General features: G+C 42.0%; 2 protein-coding genes across 2 annotated transcripts in view; one reads left to right on the forward strand and one right to left on the reverse strand.

Moving 5' to 3' along the window:
• BNIP2 (BCL2 interacting protein 2) overlaps nt 1-18762 on the reverse strand; it is a 1133240-nt gene that overhangs the window by 758065 nt on the left and 356413 nt on the right. The window lies entirely within an intron of this gene.
• Nucleotides 4990-5820, forward strand: LOC126958742 (40S ribosomal protein S10-like). The gene is made up of 2 exons (XM_050797286.1): nt 4990-5225; nt 5547-5820. The coding sequence occupies exons 1-2, from the start codon at nt 4990-4992 to the stop codon at nt 5818-5820; spliced, it is 510 nt and encodes a 169-aa protein (XP_050653243.1).

Consider the following 18762-nt stretch of genomic DNA (forward strand, 5'->3'; position numbering starts at 1 on the left):
TGCAGTGGGACAATGCACTTAAGATTCTTAAAAGCCCTGAGATGGTCTTCGAAGCACCACATTAAATCTTTCTTGGAGTCTTTAAAAAGAAGTTGTTGCCGGGCATGGTGGCTCACACTTGTACTCCCAGCACTTTGGGAGGCCAAGGCAGATGGATCACAAAGTCAAGAGATCGAGACCATCCTGGCCAACATGGTGAAACTCCGTCTCTACTAAAAATAAAAAAATTAGCCGGGCATGGTAGCGCATGCCTGTGATCTCAGCTACTCAGGAGGCTGAGGCAGGAGAATCGCTTGAACCTGGGAGGCGGAAGTTGTGGTGAGCCGGGATTACACCACTGCATTCCAGCCTAGCAACAGAGCAAGACTCTGTCTCAAAAAAAAAAAAAAAAAAAAAAAAAAAAAAAGTAGTTTTTATAGCCACATCTTGATTTGGTCTTTCCCCAGATACCATTTCTTACTTTGCAAACATTTTACTGACTAGAATTCTGCTTGAAAACCAAACAGATCTTGCCCTTTGGCAATAAAACCCATTGGCACTTTCAGCATTTTACCTGAAAATCTCCTTGGCTAGATCCACAAGTTCAATGGCACATATTCTATCTTCTTTTCTTTTCTTTGTTTTTTTTTTTTTTTTTTTTTTGAGACAGAGTTTCACTCTTGTTGCCCAGGCTAGAGTGCAATGGCGCAATTTCGGCTCACTGCAACCTCTGCCTCCCAGGTACAAAGGATTCTCCTGTCTCAGCCTCCCAAGTAGCTTGGATTACAGGCCTGCGCCACCACATCCGGCTATTTTTTTTTTTTTTTTAATTTAGTAGAGACGAGGTTTCACCATGTTAGTCAGGCTGGTCTCAAACTCCTGAACTCAGGGGATCTACCCGCCTCGGCTTCCCAAACTGCTGGGATTATAGGCGTGTGCCACCGCACCCGGCTTCATATTCTATTGCTCGTGTCACCACAGGCAACAGCAATGTCAAACATCCTGCCACTACGTGATATAGTTTGCCTCTTCTCCAGTCCTCCATAGCAATTTCCTCGCTGCTCTACCAACTTCCACTCACAGTCATCTCTCTAGTTACCAGCTGGCAAGTCAGTGTCACATACTTTAGGGTTTTATTACAGCAACACTCCACATCCAGGTACCAGTTTATGTTTCATTTACCTATTAGTATGAAATAGACCACCTCCAAATCTTAGAGGTTTAAAACAACCACCACCATTTATTTGTTCATGATTCTGCAAAAGGTGGAGTTCACTGGGTCAGTTCATCTCTGATCTGTCTTAGCTAGGAAGACCCAAATGAGGCTGTAAGATCGAGAAGGGCCTCTCTCCAGTAGGGTAGTTACTGGTTTTCAAGAAGTCAGTGGAAGCTGCCAGGCCTAGAACTAAAACAGTGTCACTTCCACTGCATTCCAGTAGAACGCCAGCATAAGTTGGTCAAAGCAAGTCACATAACCCAGATGCAAGGGAAAGTGAAATAGACTCCACCTCTTCATAAAGCGAATGACATGTGAGTAAGTGGGTGGAAGGAATTGTTGGCGACCATCTTGGCAGACACTCTACCATAATCCTTAAACTAGTAAGGAACAGAGCTGAGGCTAGAATATGTTTTTCTACTTTCAATCTACTCTGTTGTCCATTACATCATATTTCTCAGATACCACCGCTCCTTCAGTGAGATAAAGATGACCCCAGGCCCACTACATTGTATGATTTAGACACTCATTAACATAATGCTATTATTTCCTTGAGCCTGTTATATGCAATCAGTATACGCATATATTGCTATTTGAAGACATGGCCAGAAGAGGAAAAGGATCTGGGAAATGTAACTGGCAAACAGCAAATAATAATTCTATAAAGAAAGAACAGGCAAAGTGAAGGGGAAAACTTATCAAAGAAATAACTGAAGAGAGGCCAAGCGTGGTGGCTCACGCCTGTAATCCCAGAACTTTGGGAGGTTGAGGCGGGTGGATCACCTGAGGTCAGGAGTTCGAGACCAGCCTGGCCAATATGGTGAAACCACTACAAATACAAAAAATCAGCTGGGCATGGTGGTGGGCACTTGTAATCCCAGCTACTTGGGAGGCTGAGGTAGGAGAATCACTTGAACCCGGGAGGTGGAGGTTGCAGCGAGTCAAGATTGCACCACCATTACACTCCAGCCTGGGCGACAGAGCAAGACTCCGTTCTGGGGGCGGTGGGGGGGACAAATAGGGTTGGATGTGTAAAGCTCTTATTTACAGATGAATGGCAAATTATAAATATATCAGGATATATGACCAGGTGAAACCTTTGAAAGCCTCTGTTTTCTCATCTGTGATACTGAGCACTATTGTGAAGACTAAAGTCCAGGCGCGGTGGCTCACACCTGTAATCAATACTTTGGGAGGCCAAGGTGGGTGGATCACGAGATCAGGAGATCGAGACCATCCTGGCCAATATGGTGAAACTCTGTCTCTACTAAAAATACAAAAATTAGCCAGGCGTGGTGATGCTTGCCTGTAATCCCGGCTACTCAGGAGGCTGAGGCAGGAGAATTGCTTGAATCAGGGAATCGGAGGTTGCAGTGAGCCAAGATCACACCGCAGCACTCCAGCCTGGTGACAGAGGGAGACTCCATCGCAAAAAAAAAAAAAGATTAAAAAATATATAAAGAATGTCTGGTATATTGTAGGTGCTGAAAGAAGGCATAGTTATTTCACTGGCTTTTTTAGTCTTTGCAAGCAGCTAGCCTTGCTGAACTCATAGTAAGACCTCAAGAAATCCTTGTTGAATTCACGTGTCATGGCCCAAACCACACAGAGTACTCTTGGTATGGACAAACCACAATGTCTATTTTGTTTGGAGGCGTTTCCAGGGAAAAATCTGCAGCGAATTCGATGTCTCTTTCTCAGCTGTAACAGACGTTTTTGGCCTCAGTTCATTCTCTGTGAGACAGCCAGAATTCTCTTTCTGAGACATAATTCTGATTATATGACCCCTCTCCAGAAACTTCCCAGCAGGGCTCTGACCTACCTGGGCAGCCTCATTCCCCCACATCTTCACTCTTCACCGCTCCATATGCCACTGCTGGACAGGCCAGGCTCATTCATGCCTCTGTACCTTCCTCCATCCTGTTTTCCTGCTGGAATGCCCTTTCCTGCTTTCCTCAGTGGTGAACTTTGCCTCATCCATCAAGCCTCAGAGTAAATATTATTTTCTACTGCAGAGCAAAGGCTTTCCCAAGCCCTTCAGGCCGATTTGGCTACTTCTCTTGGCATTTTAAAAATAATCTCTCCTCTTGCAGTTGTCACCTCACATTGTTATTTTTTTAATTTGTTGGTCTCAGCAACTAGGCAAGAGCTTCTTGAGGACAGGCGTTTGGTTGTTTCCTCTTTGCATTGACATGATCTTACCCAGTACCTGTTACCATCAGATTTTTCTCCATAAACGCATTCCCTTGCCTTTGTTCATACTTAAACTCACCTGGCAAAAATTAAAATATATAGTATTCGGTGTGGTGAAAATGGGCAAAATGGGAATTTTCATACATTATTGGTGGAAGGGCAGTTTGTCAATATCTATCAATATTTCAAATACTCATGCCCTCTGATGCAGTGATGTTGGTTCAAGAAAGCTATCTTGAAGAGAGAGCTCTACGTGACCATAACAATATGTGTATAAGGACATTTATATCAGCATTTTAAGATTGAAACACCCTAAGTGGCCATCAATGAGGCTAAATTAAATTAATTTTAGAGTATCTGTTCAGTGGAATGAAACTACTGAAAGGAATGGAGTAGATCAGTATGTCCTCACATGAACGGATTTCCAAAATATAGTGCTCAATGAAAGAACAAGCAGAATGTAAGTGTAAAACTGTGTCTTGCTGGAATACTAAGTTACAATACGATATATAAAACATTATGAAAACAGATTTGGCTACAGATGCCCACTCTGTCCAGATCATTCCTATATTAACCCACTGGAATATTGGGATGCTTCCTAAGGTGTAAGTTTCTTTTTTTTTTTTTCCACATTAAATTATGATTTATTTATTAGAAATTCCAAAAAGTCAAAATATTACCTTTGAGGACTTTTTTTTTTTTTTACCAATTATTATCAGAAGACATAAGCACAAGTATAAGATTGTATCCATAAAAGTTTCTGAAAAATGTAGGGACATCCTGTTTTTATTTATTTATTTATTTATTTTTATTTTTTATTATACTTTAAGTTCTAGGGTACATGTGCATAACGTGCAGATTTGTTACATATGTATACTTGTGCTATGTGAGATGTAAGTTTCTTATTCTTAACTCAGCACATTTTACTGCATTTATACATTGGCATGTCAGAGAATGAATATTTCAAACCCTATCAGCCCCTATTGTTTCTTCCAGCAGCATTTTTCCATCTAATTTTGTAGAAAATACAAATATTTAGCTGCTAAGTGTCTGTTATCAATAGAAAAAAAAAACCCTAATTCTGCAATACAATATGTATTTCTTAGCCACAGAGTCTATTCAAAATAGGACAGTATTTTCATGAAATAAAATATTTTGTGTGAATATGAAAACACTCAAAAACATAGCTGCATTTTGAATGTTTTTATCTTTATTAAGTGTCTATCGAATGTATTCTGGTGTTTTGAATTTTTTTAACTTTGAATTTTTTTAACCAACATACAGTCTTCAAAGTTAAAAAATTCAAAACACCCAAAATACATTCGATAGACACTCAATAAAGATAAAAACATTCAAAATGCAGCTATGTTTTTGTGTGTTTTCATATTCACTCGAAATATTTTACTTCATGAAAAATACTGTCCTAACTACTCGGGAGGCTGAGGCAGGAGAATCGCTTGAACCCCGGAGGCAGAGGGTGCGGTGAGCCGAGACTGCACCACTGCACTCCAGCCTGGGCAACAAGAGGGAAAAACTCCGTCTCAAAAGAAAAAAAGTCGCCCTTTTTTCTGGCCCAGGACCCGGACCCTACAGTCGCCGAAATGTTGATGCCTAAGAAGAACCGGATTGCCATTCATGAACTCCTTTTTAAGGAGGGAGTCACGGTGGCCAAGAAGGATGTCCACATGCCTAAGCAGCCAAAACTGGCAGACAAGAATCTGCCCAACCTTCATGTCATGAAGGCCATGCAGTCTCTCAAGTCCCGAGGCTACGAGAAGGAACAGTATGCCTGGAAACATTTCTACTGGTACCTTACCAATGAGGATATCCACTATCTCCGTGATTACCTTCTGTTTTTTTTTTGGTTTTGTTTTTTGTTTTTTGTTTTTTGAGACGGAGTCTCGCTCTTTCGCCCAGGCTGGAGTGCAGTGGCGCGATCTCGGCTCACTGCAAGCTCCGCCTCCTGGGTTCACGCCATTCTCCTGCCTCAGCCTCCTGAGTAGCTGGGACTACAGGCGCCCGCCACCTCGCCCGGCTAATTTTTTGTATTTTTAGTAGAGACGGGGTTTCACCGTGGTCTCGATCTCCTGACCTTGTGATCCGCCCGCCTCGGCCTCCCAAAGTGCTGGGATTACAGGCGTGAGCCACCGCGCCCGGCCCGTGATTACCTTCATCTACCCCCGGAGACTGTGCCTGCCAGTCTACGCCGCAGCCGTCCAGAGACTGGCAGGCCTCAGCCTAAAGGTCTGGAGGGTGAGCGACCTGCAAGACTCACAAGAGGGGAAGCCGACAGAGATACCTATAGGTGGACTGCTGTGCCTGCTGAATTTTTTTCACATCTAAACAAGAAAGCCGAGGCTGGGACTAGGTCAGCAACCAAATTCCATTTTAGAGGCAGATTTGGTCGTGGACATGGTCAGCCACCTCAGTAAAATTGGAAAGGATTATTTTGCATTGAATAAACTTACAGTCAAAAAAAAAAAAAAAAAAGTCAAACAGAATAATATGACTAAATTGATTCTATTTATGTTAATATTTATGTGTATTCACACATTATGTGTATATTCATATATGTCTGCATAGGTAGGTTCATGTAAACACATATGAAAATATATGGAAGTATGTACACCACAGTGGTATTGGTTAGCTTTGGGAAAAGTATTTGTTCAGGAGAATATTCACCTTTACTACATATGCTTGTTTGCATTATTTGATTTTTGTAAACAATACAGACACCTTCTACAGTTTTAAAAAGAGTTGAGGCCGGGTGCGGTGGCTCAAGCCTGTAATCCCAGCACTTTGGGAGGCCGAGGCGGGCGGATCACAAGGTCAGGAGATCGAGACCACAGTGAAACCCCGTCTCTACTAAAAATACAAAAAAATTAGCCGGGCGCGGTGGCGGGCGCCTGTAGTCCCAGCTACTCAGGAGGCTGAGGCAGGAGAATGGCGGGAACCCGGGAGGCGGAGCTTGCAGTGAGCTGAGATCGCGCCACTGCACTCCAGCCTGGGCAACAGCGTGAGACTCCGTTTCAAAAAAAAAAAAAAAAAAAAAAAAAAAAGAGTTGAAAAAAAACCAACACAAAAACATATAACTAGTGAAAAGAAGGGCTGCCTTCTTACACTTAAGATTATGACACGGCCGGGCGCGGTGGCTCAAGCCTGTAATCCCAGCACTTTGGGAGGTCGAGACGGGCGGATCACGAGGTCAGGAGATCGAGACCATCCTGGCGAACACGGTGAAACCCCGTCTCTACTAAAAAATACAAAAAAACTAGCCGGGTGAGGTGGTGGGCACCTGTAGTCCCAGCTACTCGGGAGGCTGAGGCAGGAGAATGGCGTGAACCCAGGAGGCGGAGCTTGCAGTGAGCTGAGATCCGGCCACTGCACTCCAGCCTGGGTGACAGAGCGAGACTCCATCTCAAAAAAAAAAAAAAAAAAAAATTACGACAGCCCATGCCAGGTTTTGGGGAAAACTTGAATCTTTTTGATGGTATCTTTCATGTATATTTAAGAAAACGATAACTTTAAAATCTATAAATACAGGAAAAGCTGGACATCACAGCACTCTCTGCTGACAAAGAAAACACTCAATATTGTAAAATCTCATGTGATTTTGTTTCTTCTAGTTATAATCTATGAGAATACAACTTAGGCAGAGCCAATGCTTATATGTTTCATACAATGCATAAAGAAAAAACTTGCTAAGCAAGTTAATATATTAAATAAGATAACTTGTAGCACGAAGTTTATGGGAAGGGTAGAGCACATTTCTTTTTTCATACAATCTTTGTATTGTTTGTATTACATCCTTTATCTCTTGGTACCATGACTGTTTATGTTTCAGGTTGCACCATCGAACTAGGAGCTCCTGGTTCATCTTTGTAACCCCAGCTTGGGGCTCATAACATGGTCTCCATGTTAAGAGACCTGAGGTTGTTGGAGTGGACTCTATTACTGGATACTCTGATAATCATCATAGAATGCAGGAAGCGTGAGCTCCGGTCCTAGCTCCTATATAAATTGGGTGTACTTGGACATGTCACTTAAGCTCTCTTGTCCTATTCCTCACCTGGAAAATAAGGGTCTTTGACTAAAAAATTATCAAATTCTCTTTTAGCTCAAAAACTTGATCCTTAATATGCAAATGTAATAATTTAAGCAGATTAATCATATACATGCACGTGGATATTGCTAAACAGAGACAAGATTTATCTGTTCACTGAAAAGGCCCAATAGGATTTCTAAATGGAAGTACTTTGAATAATAAAACTATTAATAATAAAACCTCTTTACAAGTAGATCAATAGATCATTTTTACCAAATATGATTGGCCTTCTTTCTCTGAATTCCTTGTTTGTTCAAATTAAGAGGGGTATCCATGTGGAATTGCATACATGCATATAAAGTTGTTGCTTTCATTCAGACTCTTTGGATTGCAGGACATCAGCATGTATTAAGCTTCTAGATTATTTAAACATGTAGCTGCAATTGGGAAATATCACTTTAAAGTAAAATAAAGCTGTGTCAAATATCATTAAGATAATTATAACAACAGGCAACTGTTAAATTTCGGTATGTTGCAAAGGAACTTAGTTTTCTAATAAAATGAACCTGTGATAACATACTTAGGTAGCTAAATATGGGTATATGCACTAGGGACATGCTTACGCTGTCACTAGCAATAGGCTGCAAATATTCCTCCCCACTCTTCAGGGAGTGTTGGCAAGCAGCAAGCAGAATGGAACCCAGTTTTGTAACCCAACAGGCCAGAGCTGGTACAGGGATGCTTTGGGAGAACATGCTCAGAAGTTGGAGTAGAGCTAAGCTAGATACCAAGGGAGAAGCCAATGGCACTATGATCTGTTAAAAAGTCTGAAATACAAGAGCAGAATTTAAACAGAGGAGGAAGCTAAGCTCTGTGGCTGGAAGAACACAAATGCAAGTAGGAGGGAAGCAAGGAGGGAGGGTACAGGCTGCAGCTGGGGCTGAGGTGGCATCCACTGCCTCTGTGATCGTGACGCTGGGGGATTGGGTGAGGTTGGAATGAATCGCTGGCATGGATACTAAATCATCTCTGCCATTTCTTCAAGCAATGCAAAAAAGAGAAGAATAGGAAGGAAAAGGAGGAAGAAAGGAAGAAGACAGTGGAAGAGAACATTGTGAGGGAGGATACTGTGACATTGTGATAGAGAGAAAAGTGAAGGGACAAGTTTATACTCCTGACTGCAGCATAATGACAATTTTTTTCACATCTAAATTTTGGTTTTTGCCTTCTGAGCCAGTTAATATAAAAATACATACATACATAAATTTTAGTTTCTTAGCATCTGGAGAACAAAATATTTTGGCCCAGATCATCTGTAAGTTACTTGCTAGCTCTTATATTTGTAAGACCCTGCTGAAACAGTCTGAAATTCTATAAGACTCAGTTAAAACAATCACTAAGATATTCATAAATCAACTTTATTACTCAGGTAGTATAATTTTAGTTCAACTACTCAGTACTTTGGCATCTGGTTTTCCTGGGGCTGTTGGTAAGAAGACCTGATTGCTTTCTAAAAGGGTGGGTCTCAGAATTGTGTTAGAAGCAAAAGGCAAACAGATGGGTAAGCTGCTCTAATCAGCTCAAGCTGGAAAACAAACAACAAAAAAAAAAACAAAAGAAAACTCTTTTCTCTTAAAATGAGAGATTGGTCTTCAAATTCCAATGCTCCACTCCCTGATTTGGAGATGAATCAGATGACTTCACTGGTCTTCCCCTTCTCTGATTTCTGTGATTCATCAGCTAAAGCAACTAGGGTGGGGGAAAAGAACCCTTCTAGTATTCAGGTTATGTTGCATCTTAAAAGGAAAGAATCTAAGGAAAAACTGTTAGAATTGTAAAATAATGAAGAAAGCAAACTTATAATACTCCTAACTCAGACATATTTTTAAAGAGGACTCCCTATTCTGGTAATTATCAATTACATGGACTTTGCTGTTTATCAATTGTTTTATAAATATTTTTCTATGAAATCAGTAAAAAAAAAAAAAAAAAAAAAAAAAATGCATTGTGCAGACAAAAAACTAGTTTCAGGCTGGGTGTGGTGGCTCAGGCCTGTCATCCCAACACTTTGGAAGGCTAAGGTGGGAGAACTGCTTGAGGCCAGGACAGAGTAAGACCCTATCTCTAAGAAAAAAAAAAAAAAAGATAAAAAGAAAACTAATTGGTTTTGACCATCTGAAAAAGCTACCAGTATCTACCTGATTATAATAATCAAGGAACCCTCAAGATTCATTCACGTTAACAAACATTGAGTATCCACTAAATGCCAAGCCAGGCGAGACTACACAGCACATACATAACAGGAAGAAACATCGAACTCCTCCTTAAGGACTAGTGGAAGTTAATATGTAATGATAATTTGGCAAATGCATCAGATATGAAATCTAAGTGCTAGGACAATACAACAAGAGAATGACTAATTCTGTCAAGGAACAGTTAACCATTAGAGAAAGGAAGTAAGCCATTCTATCTTTGCCAATGCATTAAAGTTGTTCATAGTTAGTTGAAGTCATTGCACAACCACGAAAGAGGAAATGTAACGTAAACCAATGTATTCTCTATCAGCAGGAAATGACAATGTAGACAGGTGGGACTGTTTAGTTTCAAACAAACCATCCAGTATAAAAACAGGTAAAGAGTCATGAGAGAAGGTATGTATTTGATTAATGCCACCATTTTGAAGATAGTTTTGGAAACACTCAGCTTAAGTATTTCCCTCAAAGCTGAAGGCAAATTCTGGTCACTTGAGAGTTTTGAGGAAGAGCTAGCAGTGATTCTGGGCCAGAGCTGGTGTTTAAGAGGGGAAAAGATAGTAGCAGAAGAGGATGCTGATTTGATGAGGCCCTCATTTGATAACATTGTTCAGTGAACTCAAACAGATTTATTTTCTGGTTGTAAAAATATTTGAGCATTCTGATATGAGGGCTGAAGTGGATATCTATCAGTCCAATCAAGCTTTTAGACTTCCTGAAATACTCAGTATTCAAAATCGTGTAATACTATTTAAAAGTAATAATTTGGTGAGGGTAAAAATGTTCAAAAATATAGTGAACTAAAGTGGAATATTCAATGATAACATGAATAATGAACTTATATAGCAAAAAAGAGTTTAAAAAATCCAGTATTCCCACGAGCAAGGGAATAGCTAAGTGTGATGTCGTTTCCATTAGCCCTATGTAAGTCTCCGTAGAAATAGGTTAACATCTGCCATCCCCTTCCTCTTCCAGAACCTGTGGTATTCTTGTGGGCATTCTGGATACCTGGAACAAGCTTAGACATAAACCCAAACAATGAAAGAGTTAAGAAGGTACAGAGTTAGTGGATGCAGGGTTGGACCTGAGAAACCCGCCACCCACCGAAGTCAGTCGTCAGAGATGTTGACCCCTCTCCTAGGGCTGCAGTTACTTTTCCTTCACAAACAGAAATCATATCTTGGAATAGTTAACACTGCTTCTGTTAGTCTACTAATATGCATTATATATATTATAAAATTATCTGCCCTGTTTTGTTAAAAAAAATACATGAAGCCTTTATACCATTAATATCTAATGGAAAAGGAATGGCAGAGAGGTAGGGGAGAATGGCCTCGGACCCACTTGGGCTAGCAGTACAGATCTCCATATTACCATTTTGTTTTAACTTTTTTTTTTTTTGGTGTTTTGGGGTTTTTTTTTAGATGGAGTCTCGCTCTGTTGCCCAGGTTGGAGTGCAGTGGCCTGATCTCAGCTCACTGAAACCTCCGCCTCCTAGGTTCAAATGATTCTCCTACCTCAGCCTCCCAGGTTGCTGGGATTACAAGCGCCCTCCATCATGCCTGGCTAATTTTTGTATTTTTAGTAGTGATGAGGTTTCACCATGTTGGCTATTGCTGGTCTCAAACTCCTAACCTTAAGCGATACACCTGCCTCGGACTCCCAAAGTGTTGGGATAACAGGTGTGAGCTACTGCACTAGGTTTGTTTTAACTGTTTAAGTCCAATTTTCTCTTTCAAGACTGCAGCACCTTTTTTTTTTTTTTTTTTTTTTTTTTTTTTGAGATGAAGTCTCGCTCTGTGGCCCAGGCTGGAGTACAGTGGCCGGATCTCAGCTCACTGCAAGCTCCGCTTCCCGGGTTCACGCCATTCTCCTGCCTCAGCCTTCCGAGTAGCTGGGACTACAGGTGCCCGCCACCACGCCCGGCTAATTTTTTTGTATTCTTTAGTAGAGACGGGGTTTCACCGTGTTAGCCAGGATGGTCTCGATCTCCTGACGTCGTGATCCGCCCGTCTCGGCCTCCCAAAGTGCTGGGATTACAGGCTTGAGCCACCGCGCCCGGCCATTTTTTTTTTTTTTTTTTTTTTTAAGACAGAGTTTCGCTCTTGTTGCTCAGATTGGAGTACAATGGCGTGACCTCAGCTCACCACAACTTCCGCTTCCCGGATTCAAGCGATTCTCCTGCCTCAGCCTCCCAAGCAGCTGGAATTACAGACGCCCACCACCACGACAAACTAATTTTGTATTTTTAGTAGAGATGGGTTTTCTCCATGTTGGTCAGGCTGGTCTCGAACTCCCAACCTCAGGTGATCTGCCCGCGTCAACCTCCCAAAGTGCTGAGATTGCAGGTGTGAGCCACCAAGCCTGGCCATTTTTTTTTTTTTTTTTTTTTTTGAGACAGAGTTGAGCTCTGTGGCCCAGGCTGGGGTGCAGTGGCACCACCTCAGCTCACTGCAACCTCTGTCTCCCGGGTTCAAGCAATTCTCCTGCCTCAGCCTCCTGAGTAAGTGGGATTACAGGCACGTGCCACCATGCCCAGCTAATTTTTTGTAGAGATGGGGTTTCACCATCTCTACAGGCTGGTCTCAAACTTTTGGCTTCAAGTGATCCTCCTGCCTTAGTCTCCCAACGTGTTGGGATTATAAGCATGAGCCACTCTTGGCTAGAGCCGCTCCTGGCTAGAGCCACTGTGCCTGGTTTGACTTTTATTTTTATTTTTTAATTTTATTTTTTTTTTGAGACGGAGTCTTGCTCTGTCGCCCAGGCTGGAGTGCAGTGGCCGGATCTCAGCTCACTGCAAGCTCCGCCTCCCGGGTTCACGCCATTCTCCTGCCTCAGCCTCCGGAGTAGCTGGGACTACAGGCGCCCGCCACCTCGCCCGGCTAGTTTTTTTTTGTATTTTTTTTTTTAGTAGAGACGGGGTTTCACCATGTTAGCTAGGATGGTCTTGATCTTGTGACCTCGTGATCCACCCGTCTCGGCCTCCCAAAGTGCTGGGATTACAGGCTTGAGCCACCACGCCCGGCCTGGTTTGACTTTTAAAAGGTTAGGAGAAAGACCAGCTAGGTAAAAAGTAGCATTTAAAGAGTTAACCGGCCAGGCGTGGTGGCTCATGCCTGTAATCCCAGCGCTTTGGGAGGGCTAGGTGGGCAGATCACGAGGTCAGGAGATTGAGACTATCCTGGCTAACACAGTGAAACCCCGTCTCTACTAAAAAAATACAAAGAAATTAGCCAGTCATGGTGGCACGCGCCTGTAGTCCCAGCTACTCGGGAGGCTGAGGCAGGAGAATGGCGTGAACCCGGGAGGCAGAGCTTGCAGTGAGCCAAGATCGCACCACTGCACTCCAGCCTGGGCGACAGAGCGAGACTCCATCTCAAAAACAAACAAAAAAAGGGTTAGCCATTATTTTTTTAAGTGACTTTCTTGGAAGGTTACCAAACTTTCTTCCACATTCAAGGTTCACTTCCAGATGACATAATTCAAATGTAATTCTCCAAAGAAAAATTTTGAAAGGAACCCCTATCCCATTTAGCTTTGGAGCCTAGAAGAAGGCTGCCCTACTGTGTGTGAGGATCTGTAGTTCTTACCCCCTTATTACTTATTTGTTTGACTCCAGTAGATTTAAAATCTGCACCTTCCATCTCCTTGGCTTGGCTGCATTCTCGCCATATGGCAGGCATATTTAGTACACAGAAATAAGAGTGAACAGCTTGCCAAGTAGGACTGATCACTGTAAACTTAGGGGTGTTTTTGTTTTTGTTTTTTGGAGACAGGGTCTCACGCTGTCACCCACACTGGAGTGCAGTCGTGCAGTCATGGCTCACCGCAGACTCGACATCCTGGGCTCAAGTAATCCTCCCACAACAGCCTCCTGAATAGCCAGGATGACAGGCATGTACCACCACACCCGGCTAACTTTTTAAAATTTTTTGCAGAGACGAGGTCTTTTCATGTTGTCTAGGCTGTTCTCGAATTCCTAGGGTCAAGCAATTCTCCTGTCTTGGTGTCCCAAAGTGCTGGGATTACAGGTGTGAGCCATCGCACCTGGCCAGCCTTAGGTTTAGATTGAAAAACAATGTCTCCCAACCTCCATGTCCTCAGACTTCCCTAGTTTCCATCCTGCCCCCTCAATCTATCCCTATCTATTGCAGTCATATTTTCCGTTCTAGAAGTTTAACCATGTTGCTTATCCCAACTCTCATCCCCCATTAAAAAGTTTTTGATTATTCCCCATCTCAAGATAACATCCACAGTCTTTTTTTTTTTGAGATGGAGTCTCACTCTGTCCCCCAGGCTGGAGGGTAGTGGCACGACCTCGGCTCACTGCAACCTCTGCCTCCCAGGTTCAACTGATTCTCCTGCCTCAGCCTCCTGAGTAGTTGAGATTACAAGCGTGTGCCACTACAATACTTCACATTTATATAGTGGCTTGCATTTTTAAAAGAACTTTTATGTTCATTATTTATTAGATGGGTACTACAGCCAGTAGGATATGCTAGAAAGGCATTAATATCCAGGTTTGGTTTTGTTTTTGAGATGGTGTCTTGCTCTGTCACCCAGGCTGGAGTGCAGTGGCGCGATCTCGGCTCACTGCAAGCTCCACCTCTCGGGTTCACGCCATTCTCCTGCCTCAGCCTCCCCAGCAGCTGGGACTACAGGTGCCCGCCACCACACCAAGCTAATTTTTTTATATTTTTAGTGGGTTTTCACAGTGTTAGCCAAAATTGTCTCGATCTCCTGACCTCATGATCCGCCCGCCTCGGCCTCCCAAAGTGCTGGGATTACAGGCATGAACCACTGCGCCCCGCCAGTATCCAGGTTTTACAGATGAAAATACTAAGAGTTGAAGAGGGACGAGATAGGGCCTTAGCAAATGGCAGAGTTGAGACTGTTTCAGTGCTCTTTCCCCTTTTCTTCCGCAACTGCTTCTTCCAACAAACTCAAACTCTGGGCTGGCTACTTCTAAGACTCAATCTCTCATACTTTTCTTCCTCTGAAAGTTGCAGCTGACAGTCTTAACATTCGGAAGACTTTCTCACTGCTGCATGTAAATTAACTCTAGCATGTAAATTAACTCTAGCACTGGGCTCCTGGGAGGCAGAAGGCTTGGCTGACAGCCTTGTATGCAAAATGACATTTAGGCCTTAGGCACTTAGTCAGTTAGTTACAGAGTCCTGCTCCTTAAGAGTAAAAGTTTTCAGACACTAGGGTGTAATATCAAAAAAGCCAAACCCTGTTAGGAACGGACCTACCACTTTATTAGCCTCCCACAATGCACACATAGACAGAGATATGCAAGCCTACTGCATCGTGACTTCACACGTCCCCCAAGCCCCTTTCTGAACTCAGAAGAAACTCATTGTGCAATTCTACGAGATTGCAGATTGGTGCTGGACAGAAACTATTTCCAGCAGAAACTATTTCCAGCAGAAAGTATTCAATTATTTATTTTTCAAAATAGTAAAACAATACCCAATCACAACAATTGGGTATTGTTGGGACCCATAACTAGATATTAGTTAAAAATAAGACACCAATTCCCTAAAATACAGACCAGACATAAAATACATTCTATTTCTTAGTTGTATAGAAACGTTAAGTCTCTCATTCAACTAAACAGATGGATCTTAATCACTTGATAATTTATTCTGGATCCCTTTCTGACTTTCAGTTGAAAACTTCAGGGACAAATGTAAATATTGTCTCATAAAGGATTATGTCACCAGTGGTCAGTGAGACTGTCCCCAGACATGATATTCTCATTACTTATTTGGAGCTCCATCTAAAAGGTTAAACCAAAGAAGCTTCAATTTTTTTTTTTTTTTTTTGCAATTTCAGTGGTTTAAATTGGACAGATGTCTGCTGAAAGACCAGTTTGCAAAACTGTGTATGACTCATGTTTTCTTGGCATTGGAGAACATTATCTATGGATGGTGAGGCGTAGGAAAGAGTGGGCATATTTTCAGCACACTGGTGATTGGGCACAGGTCTCTCCCTATGAGGAGAGATAAGCTTTTTGTTGTTATTGTTGCTCTAGGAAGAACAGACTACATACTCAGGTGGAGACAAGTTTTCGCTGAAAGATAGAATGGTTTTGTTTGTTTTTTGAGATTGATGCCCAGGTTAGAGTACAGTAGCGCAATCACAGCTCACTGCAGCCTTGACCTCCCTGGTTCAAGCAATCCTCCCACCTCAGCCTCCCCAAAGCTGAGACTACAGGCATATGCCACCATGTCCAGCTAATTGTTTAATTTTTATTTTTGTAGAGACACTGTCTCACTGTGTTGCCCTGACTGTCCTCAAACTCCTGGCCTCAAGAGATTCTCCTGCCTCAGCCTCCCAAAGTGTTGAGATTACAGGCATGAGCCATGCTTGGCAAGATATAATATTTTTCAGAGGTTTCTTTTTTTTTTTTTTTTGAGATGGAGTCTCGCTCTGTTGCCAGGATGGAGCACAGTGGCACAATCCCGGCTCACTACAACCTCTGCCTCCTGGGTTCAAGGGATTCTCCTGCCTCAGCCTCCTGAGTAGCTGAGACTACAGGCACACGCCACCACGCCTGGCTAATTTTTGTATTTTTAGTAGAGACGGGGTTTCACCATGTTGGCCAGGATGGTCTCGATCTCTTGACCTTGTGATCCACCTGCCTTGGCCTCCCAAAGTGCTGGGATTACACGTGTGAGCCACTGGGCCTGGCCAGAGGTTTCAAGATGTGATATATTCCAAATTGTTTCATCTAACCTGAATTTTTACTTCTTTTATTGTCCTTAAATGCAATAGAGTAGTATTAAATGAGTTACTTTGGATACATTGTAAGAATGTATCCAAAATATGGAGATGTAGTCTTTAAGGGAAATATACCTATACACTGATACAATACAAAGATACAAATCAAAGGTATAATAGTAACTGGTATGGCTTTTGATAAACACATGTTTGTTTAATTTCTTTCCTTGTGCAAAGCTAACCATAGCATTGTCCTTGTGACTGGGGAGGTCTAAAATTGAGGTGGGGACAACCTCGCTACATGTTGGTTTTGGGGGAACACTTAGGTAACAGCACAATTTAATACATCTTGATTGAGCTTCCAGGGTTTTCCTAGCCATATGTTTGGTGTTAGGTCAGGTACACAGTTGTAGAAATAAATAAGCGTTCCCTGTGAGGAGTTTACAGTCTGTTTAGATATGCATACAAAATGCATAGAGAATAACATGAGATACATTTCATAGTCAGAATATGTGGTATTTTAATAAGTACAGTAGGAATTTGGAGACTTTTGGGGGATTGCATTGTGAGAGCAATTTCATGCCCTAGACGTGAAAAACAGGAATCCTTGATTTTGCCCCTATTGCAACACTTTTGTCTTTATGCCTCTCTGAACCATTTGTTAGAGGACAACTCTCCCATCCTTTATTAGTTAGGATGTTTCTGTTCACAAGTAACAAAAAGCCTACTCAAACTGAGCAAATAATAAAAGAGGTGTACTGGCTAAAAGTCCAGGGGAAGGGTGAGCTTTATGTATGGCTCCATCAGGACTCAGACTCTGATTCCATGTGTACATTTCTTGCTTCTTCCTTCAGAGTACAGATCTCATCTTCAGGGTGGCATCCATCCTTTTTATTATATGGTGAGCGGCAGCACCCGCGCTATGGTGCATTTTCAGTCACACCCAGAGAGAGAGCGCTTCATCTCATAAACATCTAATGAGTACTGAGATTTGTGCTGATTGGACACAAACCTTAAATCATTCCCTAGGTTGAAGATGTTTACCATGTACTGACTGGTTTAGATCTGGGTTACTATACAAATCACAAAAGTAGGGGAGATTAGACCTACTGGGGTTCACTCCTGGAGCTGAAAGTAGGGTCAATTTCATCTAAATTTCATGGTAGCTACATGACACAGGATGGAAAAATGAAATAAATGGGCCTTTTGTTGGAGTGGTGGTGAGGGAGTGGGAGATTCTCTCCAAGTTGTACCTTTACACCTAGAATCTTGATCTTATTCTCCATCTCCTTTCCCCCAGGGCTCCTGGTTGGTTCCCCATCAATTATTATTCTTTCAATTTGTACCTCTGTATTGCAGCAACAGGTACACTTCCTTTAATCTGCAAACATAAACAAGTTCTCATCATTCTGAAAACAAAACTCCCTCTCCTGGATTTTCCTGCAGGTTATTGTCCTGCCTTCATTCTTCTATTCAACAGACTTCTCAACATGGCTTTTCCTCCACACCTTTCCTTGTCTCTCGTTCAGTTCTCAGCCTGCAGTGACTGCTTCTGTCACACCACGGAATGTTCTGATCAGTGTTGAATCCAACAGCCTTCTTTCCTTAGTCTTCATCCTCCTTAACCTCCTTATAGTACCTGACATTGTGGACAATACCATTTTTTAAAACTTTTCAATCTGGTGTAATCTTGAGTTTATATAATTATTGCAGAAATATCATATATAGCTCCTATATGCCTTTCATCAAGACTCCTGTGAACATTTCACTGCCCCGATCCTCCAATTGGAGAATAAGCTAGAAATAATGCCCCATTACCAATTTATACTTTGGTTTTTATTTCCTAAGTATGGGACATGCACTGATATAACCACATCATAATCAGGAAATTAACACTAATACATCACTACCAAATAATCCACAAATGCCCTTCAAGTTTTGCCAGTCGTTCCAATAATGTCCTTTATTGGACCAGGATCCAAACCAGGATCATGAGTCACATTCAGTTAGTTTCCTTTAATCTGCAGTAGTGCTACAGTGTGAAAGAAGGGGAATTTTTGCAGATTACTGACCATTTACTTTATAGACTGTCACTCAGTTTAGATTTCTCTGGTATTTCCTCATGATTTATGTATATCTGGAAGGAGTACACCACAGAAGTGATGCTGTGCTCTTCTTGGTGTGTGTCAGGAAACACCGTTGATTTGTTTCATTACTGGTGATATTAATTTGTATCACTTGATTAAGATGGTTTCAGCCAGGTTTCTTTCTGGCATTAACAGGTATTTTATACATGTTAAATAAGTAATTTGTGGGGAGATTCTTTAAGGCTATGTAGCTGTTCCTAT

This window comes from Macaca thibetana, chromosome 7 (assembly GCF_024542745.1).
Source record: "Macaca thibetana thibetana isolate TM-01 chromosome 7, ASM2454274v1, whole genome shotgun sequence".
Classification (NCBI taxonomy): Eukaryota; Metazoa; Chordata; class Mammalia; order Primates; family Cercopithecidae; genus Macaca; species Macaca thibetana.

Coding starts and splice junctions, on each gene's coding strand:
- LOC126958742 (XM_050797286.1), top strand. CDS start 4,990: ATGTTGATGCCTAAGAAGAACCGGATTGCCATTCATGAACTCCTTTTT. Junction 5,226..5,546: donor AATGAGGATATCCACTATCT/CCGTGATTACCT, acceptor ACCGCGCCCGGC/CCGTGATTACCTTCATCTAC.